The following is a 22675-nucleotide window of genomic DNA, read 5'->3' as shown; positions in this document are numbered from 1 at the left end:
ATTATTATTATTATTCCCTTCTCACCAGTATGAGTTGAGATGGGTTATTAGCTGTCAGTTGGAATTTTGTCCTTTTGGACCAGTTCAGTCAATTCCCAGGATACAGCTTCTGCAGCATTCTTTTTTTTGTTTGTTTGTTTGTTTGTTTTGCAATCAGCAAAAGGGGATTTATTGAGAATCCAGCATGCTGGGGCTCCGTGCTCACTCAAGAAGGGAGAGCAGCCCAGAGCCCAGAGCAGAGGCTAAGCAGTGCTCAAGTACACTTTTTGGGGAGGGCCGGGGCTTTGCATACATCAGAACAAATCATCATGAGGCGCGGGAAAATTGAACAACAACTCTCATACATGATTATCACATTCATTGGCGGGAACAGGTCGGACGGGGGTGATTGGTCATTCCTAAAGAGGGGATACATTCAAACTGATTGGTTTGGGCCCTGAATGCCTACGTGCCAAACTGCACAGGGTCCAGGTTATTTAACAACTAAATGGTCAGTACCGGGCATTGTCTTAACTGCCTCAGGAATTTCAGGTTCTGTGTGCAGTTCAGAAACTTTACAATACCTAGTCCTTTACTTTTTAATTCAGGCTTTGAAGCTTAGAAACTTTACCCTTTCAGCATGATGGTAAACACAGTTAGTAGAGGGCACTGGAAAGAAACTGCAGGTGGAAGGGGCTTCTCTTCCTAATGCTAGTGTGCTTCTGTTTACTTTTTATGGCTCCTACTCCAGGGCTGACAGAGGTGCTTGGGGGAGGAACACTTAGTGGACTCCCTTCTGTCAAGTTTCAGTGGCCTCCTGTGGCTGTGTTCCCCAGTGAGTCTCAGCATCCCAGCTGTAGGTGACCCAGCCTCAGCCCTCAGCCACCTGCAGACTGGAAGGTGTTTCCTGTAATCACTCCCAGCCATGGATTTCTGCCCACCAACCTCTGCCTGGTGACTGGAGATTAGCTCTGTGTCAAGGCAACATAGCCGGTGCCTGCAGCCACACCTTCCCCAGTGAGGTCTCAATCCCAGTCTTGGAGAAGATCCCTAGCACTCCCCCTTCCAACAAGTTCACCTTACCTAGGGCACTCTTCCTCCTTCTTGGGATAGTCTTTATTTATTTCCCTTTATTCCTTCTTTTTTTTATTTTTTTTATTGGTTGTTCACAACATTACAAAGCTCTTGACATATCATATTTCATACATTAGATTGAAGTGGGTTATGAACTCCCAATTTTTACCCCAAATGCAGATTGCAGAATCACATCGGTTACACATCCACATTTTTACATAATGCCCTATTAGTAACTGTTGTATTCTGCTACTTTTCCTATCCCCTACTATCATTCTATGAGGGGAATTCTAGCAGCTGCCACTGGAGTCTAATCAGGCCTCAGGGCGTTTGTTGGGTGAGGCCAGCTTTCAAGAGATTATACCACCTCTCCCTAGGGCTTAACAGCAGCCCATTTCTGATGTGAGTTTGATTCTCAGGAGTCTCCCAAGAAAAACAATCATGGGGTTGAGGGGCTGGTCCTCACTCACTGCAGACCAGGGGCACAGCCTTCCCAGGATTAGTTTCTGAGTGTACTCACAACTGCTTGCTCAGATTCCTGTCCCACACCAACTGGGCACAAGAGCTGCCAGACACAAAGGAGAAGTGAACTGGGCTCCCCTTCACCCTTCCAATTTGAATCCCCTTGGGTATAGTCTGCTCTAAGCTTGTTTCACTCATATTCTACCAGACACAGTATAGGTCACATGATAGGTGACTTGTGGGTATTTTCACAGTTTTTTTTTTTGTTGTTGTTGTTGTTGTTGTTGTCATTTATTTATTTATTTATTTTCTTCCTGATATCCTGGGGCCCCATAGTCACAGCTCCAAGTCATTAATGCCAAGATGGCTCCTGCCTCAGCCCTATGCTTTCCAGGTGAGACACAGAGCATGCTTTTCAAGCACCAGTGGACAGTGATGAGCTAAGTTGAGGCAGCATTTTAGTACTCAGCCTTTTCCATATCAAAACTATGTTCCCCTTCCTTATGTCTGTGGCACCTACATGGCTCCTGGGTCAGCTTCGATGTATTCTTTCTTTTTTGTTTATTGTACCCAAATTTCTGAGTCTCTAACCCACGTTGAGTGTTAAATATTGAATTTTAGTGAAATCCCTCTTTCACCCATCTCACTAAGGAGCTGTCCACCCGCTGCTTTATTCCCAGGCCATGGCAGAGTTGGAATGCAGCTTTCCTCAACACCACCATCTTCCATTCCAGTAGAGTATTTTACAGTTTCCTTCAAACAGGTTTTTCACAATTCTAGTCAAGTTTTCCCAAAACATCTCATATATTTTGTTACTGTTGTAACAGATTTCCTTTTCAATTCTATCTACTAACTGGTTGTTTTTTGTACATGTAATGACTATGGATTTTCTTTTAATTTTGAAACAATCTCAAACTTACAGACAAATCACAAGAGCACACAAAGAACTTTGTTCTCCTGAACTATTTCAGAGTGGAATTACTGGAAGAGTGCTCCATAACTCCCCAAAAATAGTAGTGCTTAATTCTCACACACAAGAACATTCATATAGCCACAATACAACCATCAGAATCAAGAAACTAACATCAATACAACCAATACACTTTAATCCTCAGACAGTGAGAAACCTGGTTAAGTCATCTGAATATTTACTTATTTGATGAATGCTCATGGAGATTCATATAACAAGTCTTCCACCACTGACATCTCTCTTTTCCTATTGCACTCCCTCCTCTCTATATCCAGGCTCTGATGCTCCACAGCAGGGAGCTCTTTCATGACAATACCTGCCTCACTCTACTCAGCCTGCTCTGACAAGTACACTGCCTCCGCACATGTGGCCCCTTTTCCCCACTTGAGCTCCAATACTATTTAACAGACAAGCCTCCTTCATGAACATCTTCTGTGGAGAGACACCCATGAGATACTTGAGGGGTCCTCACTGGGTACCAAGCCATGGAGACTTATATTTTTTTCCTTGGGAACTATCCCAGTTCTCCCATGCATATCAGATCACCCAAGGCATGAGATCTCTGTGTTTGCTCTACTGGAGAGACAGCTCTCATAGCTCCTGTTAGAGTCTGTAAACAAGTCAGGATGGCGCCTGGTATTTTGCCAGGGGGAGTGGTTTGTGAAGTGGCACCAGCGAGCCATTAAGTGTGGAGATTTCTTATTGGTTGACTGCTGTATCTAATTTATGTTAATTAAGATAAGCTGTGTGGAATGTATAAATACCTCTGTTGTCCTACAATAAATGGCTCCCACTCCTGCTGTATCAATGTACACAAGTTGTTCGTCACCCCCTGGTTATTTTGCTGCAGCCCGACTGCGGCAGCTCCAGAGTTGAGCGTAACTGTAACCCACTGGGAACTGGACAGCCCACCTCCTACATTATTTGGCAAAGAACATTCCATGGAAAACCAATATGGGGTCTCCAAGAGACTCAACACATAGGCAAAGACATCTACAGACTGAAGGTAAAAGCATAGGAAAAAACATACCATTCACATGGATTACATACACAGGCAGGGGTTTCTATCCTCATATCAGGTAAAGTAGACTTCAAGCCAACTTAATCAGAAGGAACAAATAAGGACATTTTATACTGCTTATGGGAATCATGCATCAATATGACATAACATATGTATCCCCCAAATAACGGTGCATCTATGTACATCAAACAAACCCTTCTCAGTTTCAAGAAGTAAATAGACAACAACACAATAATACTGGGTGACTTTAACACACCTCTCTCACCACTGAATAGATCTCCAAACTAATACTAAATAAAGAAGCTATAGAACTAAAAAATACAATTAATGATTAAGACTTAAAAGACATATAGAGAATATTTCATCCATCAAAGACTGAATACACTTTCTTCTCAGCAGTACATAAATCCTTCTCTAAAATAATGTTAGCAAATCTTAGCAAATACAAAAAAATAAAGATAATACCTTGCATCTTTATCATATCATAATGGAATTAAATTAGAAATCAAAGATAAACTAAAAACTCAAAGTTACTCTTAACACCTGGAGAATAAATAATATGCTATTGAATGATAGCACAGATATCAGAATGTGTAACAGAAAAAATCAGGAATTAAATTTTTAAAAATATTTGCAGGTAAATGACTATATAAATTCAACATATCAATATCTTTGGGACACCATGAAGGCAGTGCTAAAGTTCGTTGCATTGAGCTCATTCATTAAAAGAATAGAAATCAACAAAAATATAACCTAACATTACATCTCAAAGCCCTAGAAAAAGAGGAACAAATCAACACCAAAAGGAGTAGATGATACCAAATAATTATAATCAGAGTTGAAATCAATGAAATTGAAAGAAAAGAAACAATCCAAACAATCAGCAAAACAAAAAGTTGGGTATTTGAAAAAAATTAGAAAATTTGATAAACCCTTAGCCAGGTTATCAAACAGAAAGAAAGAAAACTCAAATTACTAAAATTCACCATAAAAAAGCAATATCATAACAGACACTACTGAAATACAGATGAAAATCAGAATCTATTTTTAAAATTTATACTCTAATAAAATAGAAAGACATGCACAAATTTCTAGAGACATATTACCTACCCAAAATGAATCAAGAAGACATAGAAAATTTAAACAGAACAATTTCAAGCAAGAAAAATAGAACATTCCATCAAAACCTTCCAAGAAAGACAAACACAGGACATGACAGATTCTCAGCTGAGGTCTATAAGACTATCAAAGAAGAACTAAAACCAGTCCTCCTCAAATTATTCCATGAAGTAGAAAAGGAGGGAACCCTTCCAAACTCATTCTATGAAGCTAGTATCACTCTGATACCAAAACCAGACAAAGACATATCAAGGACAGAAACTTCAGACCAATATTCTTGATGAACATAGATGCAAAAATTCTTAATAAAATACTGGCAAATTACATTCAAAAACATATTTAAAAGATAGTGCACATGATCAAGTGGGTTGATTCCAGGGATGCAAGGTTGGTTCAACATATGGAAATCAATAAATGTAATTAATCACATCAATGGTCTTAAAGACAATAATCACATGATTACCTCAATGGATGCAGAAAAAGCATTTGACAAAATACAGCATCCATTCATGCTCAAAACACTAGAAAAACTAGGAATAAATAGTAGGAACATAGCTCACATTGTGAAAGCTATATAAGCTACACCTTAGGCCAACATTATTCTAAGTGCAGAAAAATTGGCAGCTTTCCCTCTAAAAACTGAAACAAGGCAGAGATGCCCTCTTTCACTACTGCTATTCAACATAGTCCTGGAGATCTCGCCAGAGCAATAGAAGAAAGAAATTAAGGGATAAAAATAGGAAAAGAAGTACTCAAACTATCCCTATTTGCAGATAACATGATTCTATATTTAGAAAGCCCAAAAACTCCACCAGAAAACTTATAGAACTCATAATAAATTCAGCAAAGTAGTAGGATATCAAATTAACACACCGTAAATCAAATGTGTTACTATACATCAGTGATGAATCAACTGAAAGAGAAATTTGGAAAACTATCCCATTGACAATTGCCACACACAAAAATTGGGGAATCAATCCAACAAAGAAATGAAAGACTTCACAATGAAAACTACATAACACTAAAGAAAGAAATTGAAGAAGACCTTAGAAGATGGAAAGATCTCCCATGTTCTTGGATAGGCAGAATTAATATTGTCAAGATGACCATACTACCAAGAGCACTATACAGATTTGATGCAATTCCTATTAAAGTTTCAATGATGTTTTTCAAAGAAATGGAAAAAGCAGTCATGAAACTCAGATTTGAAGGCAAAATAAAAATAAGAAGCGAAAAGTAGACAAAGCATCTTTAACAAGAAAAGAAGCAGGAGGCATCAAAATACCAGACTTCAAATTATACTACAGAGCCACAGTAATTAAAACAACATGGTATTACAACCAAAACAGACATGAAGACTAATGGAACAGAATAGAAAACACAGAGATAAATACAGTAATCTCATTCTAAACAAAGTCTCCATAAACATACATTGGAGAAAAGATAGCCTCTTCAATAAATGGTGCTATGAAAACTGGAAATCCATATACAACAAAATGAAACTAGACCCCTATCTCTCATTCTGCACAAAATTCAACTCAAAGTGGAACAAAGTCTTAGGCACTAGAACAGAGACCCTGCACCTAATGGAAGAAAAAGTAGGCCCAAATCTTCACCATGTCAGCTTAGGGTCTGACTTCCTCAACAAGACCCCTAGAGCAACAAGAAGTAAAATCAAGAATCAATAAATTCGATGAATTCATACTCAAAGCTTCTTCTCAGCAAAAGAAACAATCAATAATGTGAAGAGACAGCCTCCAGAATAGGAGAAAATCATTACCACCTGCACCTCAGATAGAGCATTAATCTCCAGGACATATAAATAACTCAAAACACTTAACAACTTAAAAACAAATAACCCAATCAAAAGAATGGACAAAGGAACTGAACGGACACTTCAAAGAAGAAGAAAAACAATGGTCAACAAATATATTAAAAAAATTTAACATCACTAGCAATTAGAGAAATGCAAATTAAAACTTCAATGAGATTTTATCTCACTCCAGGAAGAACAGCAATTACCAAAAATACAACAAACAATAAATGTTGGTAAGGAGGTGGGGGAAAGGTACATTCATATATTCCTAGTCAGACTACAAATTGGTGCAACCACTCTGCAGAGTGATATGGAGATTACTCAGAAAACTTGGAATGGAATAACCATTTAACTCAGCTATCCACTACTCAGTTTATATACAATGGACTTAATATCAGCATACTATAGTGATGTGGCCACATTAATGTTCATGACAGCTCAATCCACAGTATCTAAGCTATGGAACAAATCTGAGTGCTCTTCAATAGATGAATGGATAAAGAAAATGTAGTAAATATACACAATGTAATATCAGCCATAAAGAGATAGATATTATGCCATTTGCCAATAAATGGATGAAACAGGAAGCCATCAGGTTTAGTGAAGGAGACAATCCCAAAAAACTAAAGGCCAAATGTTCACTCTGATATGTGGATGCTGATTGGATTCCAATTCACACGATATCATTCATTTATTTAACAGAATATCATTGGGAGAAAAAAACCTTCTTCCATTTCTGCATGGTTTAAACAAAGCAGACTGCCAAACTGATCCAAAGGCGATGACCTACTGGTTTCAGTTCCTCTGATCAACTCTACAAACACCCAAAGTGATTGGCAGATAATACTTTTCTAAATGACAGCAACTGTGTGTCTCCCATCCCACCAGCTTTTCTTACAGCATCATTTAATGCCCCCTCTACAGGCAAGGTCTGTCCCTGGCTGTTTACTCTGGGTGGGGTGAGATTGATGCAAGCAATGGAATATGTTAGAGTTGATACCATCTGACTTTTAAAATTTGGGTGAAAAAGAACACAACTTCTGCCTCTTTGCAAGTAGGAGAGAATGGTCTCTCTGGAGAAGCCAATCATCATGTTGCAAGGAACAAACCCCTGCAGGGAGACCACATGACAGAACCTCCTGGAGAGGAAAGGAGATTCCCAGGTGACAGCCAGCATAAGCACTGACCTGTGAGGCAGGGAGCCTTCAAATGATTTTCCTCTCTGCATCTCAAGACCAGCCTGCTGACAAACAAAGGAGCAGAAACAAGCTGTCCTCAGCAACCATGACCAAACTGGGCTTCCTGGGCAAAGGATATGTCATTGTTGTTTTGAACACTGAGTACATGGGTAACTGGGGCACACTGTCTTCAGCATTGTCCCTACCCCATTCTGCCCATCCCTGTAACACCAACCCCACCATCTTGTCTATTCACTAATATTTTCTTCTTTTCTGCCACAGCCAAAGAATTTCATCTCCAATATCCTAAGTCTTATGAAGAAAAGGGTTTCAACAAATTATCATCCTTCCATTATCATCATTCAGTGAGAACCAAGGAAATGAGCATATTTCTGAGGCCACAGGGACTCACTTTAGCCAATGTTTAGCACCTATAGCACCCCATCTTGTGACCATGTGTTTCTGTTTTCTGCTTCTGTGGTCAGCACTGAATCAAGAGTGGTGGGAGCTAAGCCATGGCTAAAGTCTAACTCAACCATCAGATCTTGATCAGACAGTGATGGAAGGCTGAGATCATCTCAGAGGAAAAAGCCCCCACACACCAGAAGAGAACACTGGGAGTTTAAAGACCAGGAGGATGCACCAACCTCTTTGACCAGAGAGGCCTTCCTGGGAAGATGAAGCCACTCCTGCTCCTGTTGATCTTTCTTCTGTGCCCAAGGACAGAGGCAAGTGAGTGACTATCCCCAACAACTGAACCCCAAGCTCAGCCCTGCTCAGACCTTACACCCCACCATTCCAGCTCAGGTGCACCTCCAGCAACTTTCTGCTTAGCAAGGTGAACCTCACCCAAAGACTGGTGGGCCTCATGGGGATGGGAGCACAAGGGAGGAGCAGGGCAGAAGGCTGGTTTTCATGAGAGGCACTGGGAACCTTCCCCTTTCCCAGCTCTACTTTTACCATCTGGAAAGCAGGATCTTTCACAAAGACTTATGAAAAAATAAATAATTCCCCATAGAGAAATGGGAGAAAGGTGCTGGCTTCTGTGGTCAAGGTAATTTCTAAATTAATCTCTTAATATCTACCCTCAATCTCCACCTGCTCCTCCAAACTTTATCATTCTTACACTGCACAGGAATGCAGCCATTTGATCTCAGAGTCATGGGCATTCTCGTCCCCTTAACAGTTACATGTGCCTTGATTCAGCCCCGTGTTCTCTCAGGTCATTTTCAGTTACAGATGGGTACAATGGCTTTGTCAGAACCCATCATCCCTGGTGCTCACAATCTCACCAGCACTGCCCTCCAAACCTCAGCAACAGGATACTCAGGAGCCATCCCCTCACAAAGCCAAGACCTTTACTGGGCACCTACTTGGTGTCTGTCTCCAGAAGACAAACATAAAACACGACTCAGCATCCTGACTTTATGTGCAGAACCCAGTGGGAGCTCAGTGGGATCTAAGGAGGAAAGAAGACTGAGACACTTCAGAGGAAGGACTGACCAGGATCTGTGGGAACTTTGCTACTTGTTCCAAACTCACATCCTGTCAGTCAACATTGACGTCTGAAGCGGGAATTACAGAGCTAGGACTGCCCTGCTCTTGGTCAGAGGGAGTATCTGAGTCTTGTGGGTCACTCTTCAAGCCAGGAATGCTGCCTGGCAAACACTCAGGGCCCATGTTTGCTGCTGCTGGCTACTTAGACCCTGCCCCTAGGGACATGTATAAGGGCTTGAGTAACCAGGGCTACATGGCACGGGAGGAGACCAGGGGCAGGGCCAAAACAAAGGAGCATGGAGAGGGTCTTCTGACGAGGTCAACTTCCTGCTTGAAAAAGTGCTTTTGCACAAATGGAGGGGACCTATCAGAGAGACACTTCTGTGCTTATGCTCCAAAGTGGGGGATCCAATAGAAAAACTAAAACAGATATGTGTACTGATAGGACACCAATCAATAATAGTGAGGAGAAGATAAACAGGGAAGAGGGTAAGGAAAGAAAGGAAATTTCAGAGACTATAAAAGAACAAGGGAAACTCTCCCACCAGATTCCCAGCTCTGGGAATGTCTGGGGACATTCTCTTCAGAGAAATCTGCCTGATGCTCTTGCAATAAACCTGCTGCTTGCTTGCTCTCTCTGCATCCTGTTGGTCAATTCTTTGCTGATCAAGGCCAATGAACCCCGCACCCCTAGATGGTAATACCACCACACTCAATCCTTCCCTCCCTGTAGTCTCCTCTCTTCAGCCTTTGGCTCCATGAGCACCAAGGGCAGGACAGAACTTTTCTTTCAGGCAAAATCATTGGGGGCCGGGAAGCTGTGCCTCATTCTCATCCCCACATGGCATTTCTTCGTATCCAGACTCTAAACACAACAGAACTATGTGGGGGTTTCCTTGTACGTGAGGACTTTGTTATAACGGCAGCCCACTGCTGGGGAAGGTAAGTTGACCTTTCTAGAGAAAACTCCACAGGGTTTTTTCCCCTCCTTTGGGGCTGAAGACAAGAGCTCTGTGGAGGGCAGGTAAGCTCTGGGGAGAAAGGGTCAGTGCAGGTGGCTTGTTATACAAAGGGAGAACGTGGATCAAGGCTGGATGGGAAGGAGGCTGGTTTTTCCCAAGAGCCCAGAGTGCATATGTGAGAATTTCGGAGTCTCGCCTGGAGACACTTGAGCTCTGTGCATGACTGAGCACACTCCATCTGCTCCAGGAACTGCACCAGCCCTGGCTGCCAGAGACACTCAGTCCAGAGTCCTGTTCCCCTACACGTCCTCCCAACTCCACCCTGCCCCGCCCTGAAAAACCATTTCCTTCAGGGATCCTGAGCTGTAGCCCCTGTGACTCTACCTCCCTCTCTGCTCTTGGTACAGTTCCATCAATGTCACCCTGGGGGCCCACAATATCAAAGAGAAAGAGAGGACCCAGCAGATCATCCCTGTAAAAAAAGCCTTCCCCCACCCAGATTACAACAGCAACTATTCCAGTGACATCATGTTACTGCAGGTGAGGCATGTCATTCCAATGGGTCTCGCACACTTTAATCCTGGAGGATTAAATCCTCATGTCCTTCTGTCCAACCCTCCTTCCTAAAATGAAGCCTTCACTTGTCCCAATGCCATGAAGACGGCAACCCCATGACTGTGTGGGTTTTTGTGAGCGGTGGGTTGATCAGAATTTCCTTTATCTGCCTTTAGTTGGAAAAGAAGGCCAAGCTGAATGCTGAAGTGAGCCTCCTCAAGTTACCCTCAGAAAATTCCCAGGTTATACCAGGGATGGTGTGCACTGTGGCTGGATGGGGACGCATTGGCCAAAACATATCCACAACGAAACTGCATGAGGTACAGCTTGAAATCCAAAATGACGAGGAATGTCTCTCTCGTTTCAAAAGACCACATGACTCCACCACCCAGATTTGTGTGGGGAACCCAAAAGAGAAGAAGGCTTCCTTTAAGGTAAGTTCACCTGCGTCGGCTATTCCCTGCCTTGGACACAGCAGAGTTTGAGGAGAACCAGGGCAAAGGGAACTAATCATACCCCTGTGTACTAAGCCTTTCACCAATTCAGTCTCTGGTCCTGGGGTCAGTGGAGACTGACTGCCCTTTGGTCACTTCATGGACAGAGACTTACTGGAGAAGGAGCATCAGTCAACTGGAAGGAATAGTCAGGGTCAGGCTGGAGCCCCCTACCTGGGGAGGGGACAGTATGGGACCTGGAACAGGCCTGCTAAGGCTGTCCTTTCTCTGCCCACAGGGAGACTCAGGAAGTCCCTTTGTGTGTAAAAATGTGGCCCAGGGCATTGTGTCCTTTGGGCAAAAGGAGGGGACACCTCCAAGTGTCTACACCAGGATCTCAAGCTTTCGGCGCTGGATTAAAAAAACAATGAAATTCTTCAAACTCCAGGCACAAGACTGAGGGGCCTCCAGGATTGATTTTCATCTTCTCTTGAACAAAGCCCCAAAGTGTACTGGGTGGAGGAGTCGAGGGGAGACTGCCAGGTGCGTAATAAACTTTCATCTCTGCAACTGAAATGATGGATTCCTCCTTTCTTCACCAGCATAACATTCTGTAAGGTGCTGACTGTATGTACAGCAGGAACTGCTCACATTTATGATTCCTTACATTCTTCCCCTCAGGCACACTCCACCTTCCACCTCTAGAATATAAAACCTTGCTGTGTTGATACTGTCTCCAAATAACTGTTCAATACCAGCTCCCTGCAGCAGGCTGAGTTTAAGCTACCCAGGAAAAAAAAAAACTCATTCCTTCAGTGCCATCTTACCTCATTCTGTATCTACATCCCTGCCCTACCCACCTTCAGGGCCAATATGAAAACACAAAAGAACCCAGATTTGGAAAAGAAATTACATAATTCCCACCCTAATGGTAATCGGTAGGAGCCTTTTGGAAAGGTGTGGTTCATGCAGGGCTGCCTCTCCAAGTCAGCACAACTGGCAGCTGGGAAGCATAAACAGTTTCAGGAAGAATTTTCAGTGTCCCCAGATGCACCTTAAGTGTCTGTCACTGCCCTGTCTTGGGACCAGAGCCCAGTGCAGTGTCTGGTCTCCTGAGAGCCCATCCTCCCCTCAAATGACCTTCCATCTTAGTCTTAGCCAGCTTCTCTCCACCTCCCATGTCCAGGTTCCCTGGAATCCTGTGAGGATCTAAGGACCCTTTCTATCTGTGTTTACCAAGATTCTTATCCTTGATGAACCTTGAGCACTAGCTCACCTTCTGCCCCATTCATAAAGGAACAGGAAGCAGAGAAAGTCTTCAGAACTCTAGTCCAGAGCTTTCACCTGGGTCAAAGCCATGTCATTCAACAGAGCCCAACAAAGACAGGTCACACTCAGCAGCCTGATGATCCCTTACAGGCTCTTCCTTTTGGGCACCACTGACAGTCTGGCCTCTGGAACAGAACTCACTGATTGGTACCCTGGACTATAGTGTCCATCTAAGTGAGACAGCCTGCCTCTGTAGCAGAACCAAAGTAGTATTCTGAATCAACCAATACATCAATGCTCATTGAGCAAATACCGTGTGCCAGGCAGTAGGGTCCCTGCAAAGCAGCAGTCATCATGGAATCCATATGGTTTTTCTGTGGCTTTCCTGCATCTGAGCTTAAAATTTACAAGAATCACAGTCATCTTTTTTTCAAGATAATAAAACTTATTTGAATTGTCCTGATGTTACATGGTACAGTTTTGGGGTGCATTATCACAGCAGACCCAAGAATTGCTGATTATGGGGTCTAGTCTATCATTGCTTAAGAGCATTCCCTCCAAGGAGGCTGGAGGAAGATGGTGAGGGGAGAGGATTGTGAACAGGACTGTCCTGAGGTAACTTTTTTTTTTGGATCTCTGATTTTTTTTAATTATCTTAAATCTTATGGTAAAAATTTTACAAATTTGTACTGATGGGTATATCTCTTTTACCTTAATCTTTCCATCTAATAAGTTGGCAAAAAGCACCACTACCAACCACCTAGATGTTCCAAAGTATTGTTTCTGAACAGTTGTTTAAAAACAATCCTGAATGATAACTTAGTCTTAGAAAATAAAGAATTAAAAAGTAAAGTCTAACTTGTTATTGTATTATGCTGACTTAAAAGCATCTGAACTTATGGATCCGCTATAAAATGTGAAAAGTGTTAAATATTCTTTATTTAATATCATACATAAACCACACTAAAATGTCTTTCCATAAGGAAAAAACAGCATTTTAGATACAGGGAATTCTAATTAAATTGGCATGGTCAACAAAATTAAATTGGCTTCCTTATCTTCAACCACTGCCTTTAATAGGGTAATGAACACAAATTGAAACAAATGTGAATCATGCTTGGTTCTGAGAGGGTGAAGGGATTTCCCCCATATTTAAACATATTCACATAATCAGTTCTATAAAACTAAATATAAAACCAGTTTTCAGACGTCATTCACCATTTTTGTGAAATACTGAACATTACTAATTAAGTCCAACCATAACTTTAAAAAGGGGAAACAGTGATAGAATTTACTGAAGTGGGAATATAACCAAAATATTAATTTAACTACAAGTCAGTTTTACTTAAATCAGGATTTAAGTAAAAATATTTTGTCAGTCATTCATGATCTGATTTCTGGTATATCACATCAATTAAATTATGGCGCACATAAAAAAGCCAAGAGACATTTCTGTTTGGTAATAAATAAAGCAGTAGCTATTACTCATTAGTGGCTTTTTTGAGGTAAACTATTAGGTCTGCCCTTCTCCCTTCTTCTTAATGCCACGAAGACACATTTTTGTTCCAGGGATGTACTTTTTGGGATTCTCCAAATACTCCATCAGTGTATCCTCTCCCCAGGTGATGCCTTTGTTCTTGTTGGCTTCTGTATAAGAGAATCCAGCAGCCTGACCTGTCTTCCACCCAAAGAGTCCATGAAGATTTGGCCCAGTCTTGTGCTTGCCTCCCTTTTCCATGGTGTGGCACTGGGCACATTTCTGAACAAAAATCTTCTTGCCTTTCTCAACATCACCCATTTTTAATTCCTTCCTTCGTCGCTAGTGCAAAGAAAGTTCCCAATCAGAAGCCAGACATCCCACTCTCTAGCCCAAGGACACACCTGTCTGCACCTATGGACCGGTGTCAGTCCTGAGGTAACTTTTTTATTTTAATATTTTTAGTTGTAGATGGACGCAATATTTATTTTTATTTATTTATTTTTATATAGTGCTGAGGATCAAACCCAGTACTTCACAGATTGCTGGGCAAGCACTCTACCACTTAGCCACAACCCCCGCCCCTGATTTAGCTCTTATGGAGTGAAAATGAACATTGTCGACAAACTCAGATATGAAAAATATTCATATTTTCCTGAAATCTTGGGCCTGACTTTAAGCCTGGGCCAATGTGAAATGTAACCCTAGTTATTACTGAGACCTAGCCTTACCCACAATTGAACCAAAATAGGCACGCTTACATCTATGTGGAAAATGGAAGCTCCTCTGATCATCAAGACATCACACTTAAAGTCTGACTGAATTGCTGCATGTTAAGCCAGACTGACAAGGACACACCAATCCAACCCACAGAGATCTTAGCCAGGCTGGTGGTTGCAGCAGAGAGAGCCTGGGCTTCAGGCTACTGTCAACACTTTCCCCTTCCTGCTCCATCACACTCTTTTAGTTTGGGTAAAGCATCTCTCTGAAATCATGATATCCTCAAAAGATTGAATCTTCATCTCTTTGCCCATCAAGCCACTCTCTGGCTTAATCTCTTTCACAGCACATAACTTTTTCAGACACACACCAAAAAAATAAATTAAATAAAGTAAAAAACCTGGTGAGACAGATACACAAGAAGAACTTGGTTTTCTGCATGTGACAGAAAGCACAAAATGAAAAGAAAAAAAAATCAGGCATTTCAAAAGATTACAAACAGGGCATACATTTTCAAACTGGGTGATGCATTTATTTATAGGAATATATTTTGTGACTAGAGTGTATGAAGATAATAAGTGTCACAGACCCAGAGTCTCCTTTAATGGAAAAAAAAGCCTAAAAGTGAAATATCTGACCCCAGTTGGGTCACACAGCCAGTTTCCAACAGAGCAGTGCTAGGCCCAGACCTCCCATCATCAGAGAAGGTCTCTTTCAGTCACGGGATCAGTCCACCCTCAACTCCTCCTCAGGGCCAGATGCCTTCAAGTCCATCTGACACTACATAATGGCAGTCATCAAGAATATGAACAATAATATGTTCTGGAGAGAATGTGGAGAAAAAGAAACTTTTTTACACTGTTGGTGAGATTGTAAATTAGTACAACCACTATGGAAATGAGTATGGAGGTTCTTCAAAAGTATAGAACCACCATATGACCTGTCTATACTACTCCTCAGTATATATCCTGAAGAATTAAAGTCATCATACTACAGTGACACATGCATACCCATGTTTATAGCAGCACAATTCATATTAGCCAAACTAGAAACCAGCCTAGGGGTCCATCAACAGATAAATGGAAGAAGAAAATGTGGTATATAAACACACTAGAATTCTATTTAGGCATAAGAAAAAAATGAAATATTTTATTTGCCCAAAAAATGGATGGAACTAGAGACCATTATCTTAAGTGAAATAAGCCAAACTCAGAAGGTCAAGGGTCATATATTTTCTCTCATATGTGAAAGCTAGAGAGGAAAAAGGAAAAGAAAGTTGGAGGGGATAAAGATCACATGAAAATCAAAGGGAGATCAGTAGAGAAAAAACGACCACAGGAAGAGAGGAGGGAAAGGAAGGGGGAATGCTGGGGAGTAATATTAAATAATATGGTTATATATAGTGTGTGTACAAAAATGTAATAACAAATTCTATCATTATGTACAACTATTATACATCAATATAAAAATGTGGAAAGAGCAAAAAGGAAAAAAAAAACATCTGATACTAACCCCACATGAATTTCTGCTCAGGAAAGCTCCTGGCTTGCCAGTCAGCTGCTCTCTGGTAGCTCTAGGCTAAGCGCCTACTCTAGGTGAGCTGCTCACTGGGAAGTTCTCAGCTTGCCAGCTTCCCAGTGCCCTGGACTGTAGGCAACAATGGCTAAATTACTTAACATGTTCTCTAGCTTACAGACAGGGTTGGCTATCTAAGTCTCCATTTCTTAAGTGATTTCTTTCCAAAAGTACAGTCTTGAAAGAAGGAAATAAAAAGAATAATGTTACAGTGAAAATCTGATAAATTACTACCTTGGCCATGTGATGAAGGTCAATGTCAACATTCATAAATCATGTTGATATCATTATCCAAAGTACATGAATGAAGAATCGAATTGGGTATCAACATACTTTATATACAGAGATATGAAAAATTGTGGTATATATGTGTAATAAGAATTGTAATGCATTCTGCGGTCATTTTTTTTTAATCCACAAAAACTAAATAAATCATGTTGATAATATGTAACCTTGATTTGAAGAGATGAAGATGGCATTGACCTCTGTAATCTTCCTCCCAAACCCCATAACTCTGCTCCAATTATAAGAGAAACATGAGACAGATCCCAGTACAGGGACATGCTACAAATTCCTGACCAGCATCCCTCAAAACTCTCAAGGTCATTAAAAGCAAGGGGTTCGAGAAACTATCACAGCCAAAAGGAATCAAACTGTAATGTAGTATGCTGGAAGTGATCCTGGATCAGAGAGGGTAAAAACTGAAGAAATCTGAATGAACTATGAACCTTATTAACAATAATTGATCAATAGCAATTCATTTATGTAACAAATATAGCATACTAATATAAAATATTAATAACCACAAAATTAGATATGGAGTTTATGAAAGCTTTGTGTCATCTTCACAGTTGTTCTGTTAATCTAAACTACTCTAAACAACAGTTTATTAAGAAGTAAAATAACCCAGTAAGGGGAATGCTCTCTCCTTAGAGAGGAATGTGCTCCATATATTATACACTAAAGCTTAAAAGACTTTCAACATAGCAGAAAAATACATCAAAATTTTTGTTGTCACTAGTGATTTTAATTTTTGGTTGCTTCACTTTAAAATACATAAATAAAAATCACATGCTGCTTATTAAAGTGTTTTAATACTCTTGTGAATTGCTTATCATGTTTTATGTTAAGTGACTAAATATAGAATATCAAATAGCATATTTAATATTGTCACAACTATTCAAAATATATGTTACAGAGGAAAATACACAGGTGTGTGTTTAACCCAAAGGAAACTCATTATTAACAAAGATCTGCCTCAAAGATATCTTATAGACTATTGGATATTTTCTACCATTTTTCAACACAAAGGAATCTTATTCTCAAAACTTCCATGTAGGAGGAAAAGAAGACTAAACTGAAATAAGAAGTGGTTTAATGAATGTCTGACACTGATCAATGTGTTTAGAAAATGGGAAAATGTCCAGATATAAAAGTCATGCATATTTATCATAAAAAGCTAGTTAAATATGGAACATGTAAATGAGAAAAGCAAAGTTTTGGGAGCATCAACATTAGTGCTTAAGCATGTCTCTCGCCACAGGTATTGGTAAGATACTTTGTCTTTGGAGCAACTGGAATGTTGATAGTTCTTTCAGTGACTTCTTCCTATCCAATCAAGCCACTTGATTTTGATAGCCTCAATATTCATTTTAATCCAATGAATATCAAGTCCAGGACTTTTGTTCAAAACTGAGATATTAATTTCAAAGAGGAAATTCTAAACATTTAGAAAATATGAGGTTGTGGTGGTGGTAAGACAGGAAGGATTACTATTTGGGTTTTTTGGATATGTCCAACTCCACATATTCCTAGGGCAAGTCAAAACCTCTCTTATTACCAAGCACATTTCACCAGATCCCTGGCCATCTTTTGCTCTGAGCACAATTTTCAGTCTGTGCCAATCAATTATCAGCTTTTCAAGGGTAGGATCCATGTCTCTCTTATCCATGTATCTAGCCTGCTAAACAATTATTCATGATCTTATTAAGATGGAAAAAGACCCAAGAGCTGAGAAAAGGGGACCTTCTTGGTTCTGTTCAGTCAGAGGAGGGTCTCAGCCCTTCCAGTAGTTGCAGCCACAACCTCATCACCCTCCACCTCCTTGTTCTTTATTCTTCCTTTGGCCTTGTGACTCAGCAGTAGAGATGTCAATGTGGTGACAGTGTCATTTTCACCTAAACCAAACCAGAGTACCTCCACAAACCAGCTTGCACCATAACACCCACCAAAACCAAAGGAGCACAGGTCTAAGATATCTGTGAGGTCACTGAGCCCACACCTTCTTCATGTGTGGATTGGGTTGGAGTAAGGCCACTTCTTTCTTCTGCCTTCCCAGGCCCCTAGTTGCTCCCCTGTCTTGGGCAGCACCCTCCTCTAACATTCCACCAGTCCTGGATCCCACCAGCACTGGACAATCCACACCTTCTCCTCCAGGGGCTTTGTCTGCTCTGATCTGAGCAGCTCTGACCCAGGCAGTTTTCTGGAAGGATGCCATCACTCCTACTCCTATTGACCTTTCTTCTGGCCCTAGAGCTGAGGGAGTGACCATCCTATTCCAGAAACCCAAGCCCATCTCACAAAATCCCCTGTACTCTGGATTTTTCTACTCAGCATGGGTCAGAAATTTTCCTCAACCTGAAGCCAGGGACTTTCTGAAGCCCAGTTTCCATCCCAAACCCCGACTAACAAGTCTGTGGCTGGCTAGAGACTCATCAAGAATGGCAGAAGGGAGGGTATTCTCTAGAAGGTTTACTAGGTGTTAACCTTTCCCTGGACTTTTTCCTCCATTATCCACAGAATGGGTTATCCTTAAAGAGAAATTTGATATAAAAATCCAAAAGATAAATAATTCAAATCCTTCACTCCAACCCAAGAAAGGGACCTCAGACCACCAGCCTGCAGTTCAGAAGAGGTTACTGAACCCAGCTTAAGAACCAGTTGCATTACTAAGTGCTATCTATCCCCCACCTCCTAAAAAGCCAGGATGCAACTGATCTTAGTAAAAACATGATTGCATCCAACTTTTCCATAAACTTGTCTCCCTACTAGGCCTTTGCAGTTCAGTTTTAGTTGGCCTCTCCACTTCTTTCTTCTGCCATCCCAGGCCCCTAGTTGCTCTCCTGTTTGGGGCAGAATTCTCCTCCAACATCCCACCAGTCCTGGATCCCACCAGCACTGGTCAATTCCAGCAATCCCACCACTCCCTCTAATTGGAGGTCATTTGTTCTTGCAGCTATAAATATTTACAGAGAACTCAGTATGTGTTAAACTCTAGAACATGAAGACTAGAAAATCCAATGCCATAAGTCATGGGTAGATTAGAAGATGGCACAACAAATCTCCATGTATGTGCTGAAAGCAGGGCAGAGGACAGTGTCCCCCTGTTTCATTTCAAAGTTCTGAGGTTTGAGGATCAGAAAAAAAAAGTCATTTTGCCTATAAAGAGTGCTGCCTACAGAGCCTATCACTCATCCCTGCTGTCTACAAGCACTGTAGATTCCACCCTCAAACACCACCTTTCTTCCTGACCACAGCTGATCCCACTCACCCATCTTTTCTTTCAGAAGAGATCATTGGGGGCCATGAGGCCAAGCCCCACTCCTAACCCTACATGGCCTTTGTCTAGTTTCTGGATAAGAAAGATAGAAGAGGTGCCATGGTATCCTGGTGCCAGAGGACTTCGTGCTGACAGCTGTTCACTGCCAGGAAGGTGAGGAACAGCAGCAAGCCCACACATCCTGAGACCCCCATAAGGATCCTTGTTCTCTCCCAGATACTACAGACAGCTGGAACTTCCAAGGTGCTGGTTACACAAGCCCCTGAGAACTCATCAAAAGCAGGACTGGGGAGATGAAATGAAAGGCTGAGAAATAGGGCAGGTAAGCTCTGGGGTCAGAGGGCGAGAGGTCAAGGCAAGTGGCACAGTTGAGAAGAGACCACAATGGACAATTAAAGCTGTGGTAGAGGTCAAGAGCATGCATTAGGGCCCCAGTGCAAACTTGAACAACTTCACAATTCTGACTAAAAGCAAGAAAGGAACCCTGGAAGTCCTACTTCAGGGTCCTTGAGAGCAGAGGGGACAGCCCCTCAGCTGGGGCCTGCTTCCTCAGTTTCCCCTCAGCTGCAGCCCCAACCTGCCCCTATTCTAGCCTGCTCTTCACAGTTCCTGGCTGTATTCTCTGTGTTTCAACAACCCCCATCCCCACTCTGCTCTCTGCATAGCTCAATAAATGTCACCCTGGGGGCCCACAACATCACAAAGCAGGAGAGGTCCCATCAGGTCACCCCCCACCAAGACTACAATCCTAAATGCTTCTTCAGCGACATCAGGTTACTGCCCGTAAGGCCCTGCTCCTGCCCTCCCTGGTTCAGGTGTTCCTCAGGTGTTTCTCCTCCCACTGTGACACTGCTCTTTGCCTCCCTTCCATACTGACATCATGGTGTCCAGGCCCAGAGACCATTGCCTAAACTGGACTCTGTTTCTTGTGCCCCTCAGCTGAAGAAAAAGGCCAAGCAGAATCCCACTGTGTAGCCACTCGGGCTGCCCAGGGGCAAGGACAGGATGAAGCCAGGGAATTTATATCTTATGGCCAGCTGGAGGATGATGGACCAATTGGCACTTGAGTGACTCGCTTTAGGAGGCAGAGCTGACAGTGCAGGAGGACCTAGAGTGCAAATCACTTTTCTGCCTTTACGACAATGCCATCAACATTTGTGTAGGGTAGCCCCAAGAAAACAAAGACTGGCATCAAGGTGAGTTTCCAGTTCCAGGCAGAACTCAGGGAAAGAGGAATTTGGAGTAGGTCTGAGGTATGAGAATGCCCAAATCCTCATGCCCCTAGTTCAGAGTTTGGGCCACCTGGGTTCCCCCCGAATCCAGTCTTCAGTCCACTCCCTGGGTGGATCAGGAGTGAGGGAGGATCAGTCATCCCAAAGGAGAATATCCCTGAGGATTGCAGAGAAGGGTGTGGCCTGAGTAGAGCTGGAGAGAAAACTCAGGGTCAGGCCTGGGAGTGAGAGAGGCAGTGAGTCTGACCCTGGCCTCCATCACACACACACAATACCCTAACAGGGACCACCCACTCCTAAGGAGGCCAGAGGGCAGTGCCAGGAGGAGGCCAGCTTAGCAATTCTTCTCTCTGCCCACAGGGGGATACAGAGGGGTCCCTATGTGTGTAGCAGCATGGTCCAGGGCACTTTATCTTATGGACAGAAAATGAGACCCCTTGAATCACCAAGGTCTCCCACTTCCTGCCCTCAATAAAGAAAACCACAAAGGGCCTCCAACAGCAGGCATATGACTAACCTTTCTCTGTGCCTGACCATCTTTTCTGAGGCAGAACAAGAATTCAATGGGAGCAAGCAGGATTGCAATAAACGGAACTCTAGAATGAATGTGCCTGAAGTCTTATTTATTCACTGAACCATTTTCAGTTTGCAATAGCATTGCTCTAGGCAGCCCTCTACCGTCAGTTCTGGGTTTCCCTTCCTCTGTTCTCCCCCAGCCCTCCCTCCTCCCTGAACTGCATGATGAACAGTTTCTCAACAATTTTTCCACCACACACTTTTCTTTTATTCTCAGCTTTACAAGGTTGGCTTCCCCACTGCACAGCTGGGCATCTGCAGCATTAGAGGTATACTCATATGCTCTTTCACACACTTTTCATACTTTGCCCTCAAAAGATGAATCTCTCTGGCCATCAGGAATTTCTTATCATCTATCTCTAAACTGACCACCTTTATCAAGCCCCCAACACTTTGGCAGAGAACAGAGGCAGGGCAATGGAAAGGGGATAATTCCAGGGATCCAGGAGGCCAGGGACCGTGCCTAGTTTCCTGTTTCCCAGGCCTTTCTCTCCGGTGGGACAGACTCCTCCCACCATCAGAGTTGTCTGCAGCTCACAAGGCTGAAATGCCCCTTCAATGCACCTCAGGCTCACTCAGGCCCCATATTCCTGCCCTGCCCTGGCTCCAGCACAGAGCTCAGTCAACCTTCCTCCTCTCCAGCTGGCCTTTCCACACTAGCCCCTGTTTTCCTTCCAGGCTCTTCGAGCCACCAGCTCCTTTTCCTTCCAGCCCACCCTGGTTCCAGTCAGCCTTTCTCTCATCTCCTTAACAGAGTTCTCCTCTACTGATTGTTCCTAACAGATTTGGGCTGCCAACACACCTGATGTTCCCACCTCCCACCTGGGAAGGGCTGGACCAGCATCTTCCAGAGGCCCAGGCGCCACCTCTGGTGGAGTCACTCAGCAACCTCAGCCCCTTTCAGCCTGGCCCATCCTGGGAACCCAGACTCCCCCTGCTGGCAACCTGAGGTTATTGCGGCCTGTGAGCTAGAGGGCTCCAGGGCTGCTGGGCCAGAAGTATCACTTTGCCCTCCATTGATGGACACAGATTGATCTCTTTTATCTTTATAACAGGCACACAATAGGCTATGTCTTCATCTTTGGAAGCTTAGAATAATGAAAATTTTTCCTCTAAATTTTCCTTGCATTAGACAGATCAAATTGGCACAGATGGATCTGTATTTGGAATCCACAAGAAATCTTGTTTTGAAAATAATTG

The 22675-nt window shown here is 42.5% G+C and overlaps 1 protein-coding gene, 1 non-coding gene and 2 pseudogenes across 2 annotated transcripts; 2 read left to right on the top strand and 2 right to left on the bottom strand.

Annotated features, from left to right (window-relative positions):
• Window positions 1-8290: 8290 nt before the first annotated feature.
• On the top strand, window positions 8291-11527 carry LOC113194777 (duodenase-1-like). Its single transcript, XM_026406035.2, has 5 exons — window positions 8291-8351; window positions 9911-10058; window positions 10486-10618; window positions 10810-11067; window positions 11366-11527. The coding sequence occupies exons 1-5, from the start codon at window positions 8297-8299 to the stop codon at window positions 11525-11527; spliced, it is 756 nt and encodes a 251-aa protein (XP_026261820.2). The 5' UTR covers window positions 8291-8296.
• A 2322-nt stretch (window positions 11528-13849) lies between these two features.
• On the bottom strand, window positions 13850-14134 carry LOC113194853 (cytochrome c, somatic pseudogene; annotated as a pseudogene).
• A 3501-nt stretch (window positions 14135-17635) lies between these two features.
• On the top strand, window positions 17636-20835 carry LOC113194778 (granzyme H-like; annotated as a pseudogene).
• Window positions 20836-21681: 846 nt separating this feature from the next.
• On the bottom strand, window positions 21682-21759 carry LOC113194859 (small nucleolar RNA SNORD55/SNORD39). Its single transcript, XR_003302344.1, has one exon. It is a non-coding gene; the product is annotated as a small nucleolar RNA SNORD55/SNORD39 (small nucleolar RNA).
• Window positions 21760-22675: the final 916 nt, after the last annotated feature.

This window comes from Urocitellus parryii, chromosome 6 (assembly GCF_045843805.1).
Source record: "Urocitellus parryii isolate mUroPar1 chromosome 6, mUroPar1.hap1, whole genome shotgun sequence".
NCBI lineage: Eukaryota > Metazoa > Chordata > Mammalia > Rodentia > Sciuridae > Urocitellus > Urocitellus parryii.
This window is presented reverse-complemented; position numbering and strand designations above follow the sequence as displayed.

Bases quoted from the DNA above. Each gene is read 5' to 3' on its own strand.
- LOC113194777 (XM_026406035.2), top strand. From the start codon at position 8,297: ATGAAGCCACTCCTGCTCCTGTTGATCTTTCTTCTGTGCCCAAGGACA. The intron at 10,059-10,485 runs GTAAGTTGACCT...CTCTTGGTACAG, and splicing joins GCAGCCCACTGCTGGGGAAG to TTCCATCAATGTCACCCTGG. The intron at 11,068-11,365 runs GTAAGTTCACCT...CTCTGCCCACAG, and splicing joins AGAAGAAGGCTTCCTTTAAG to GGAGACTCAGGAAGTCCCTT.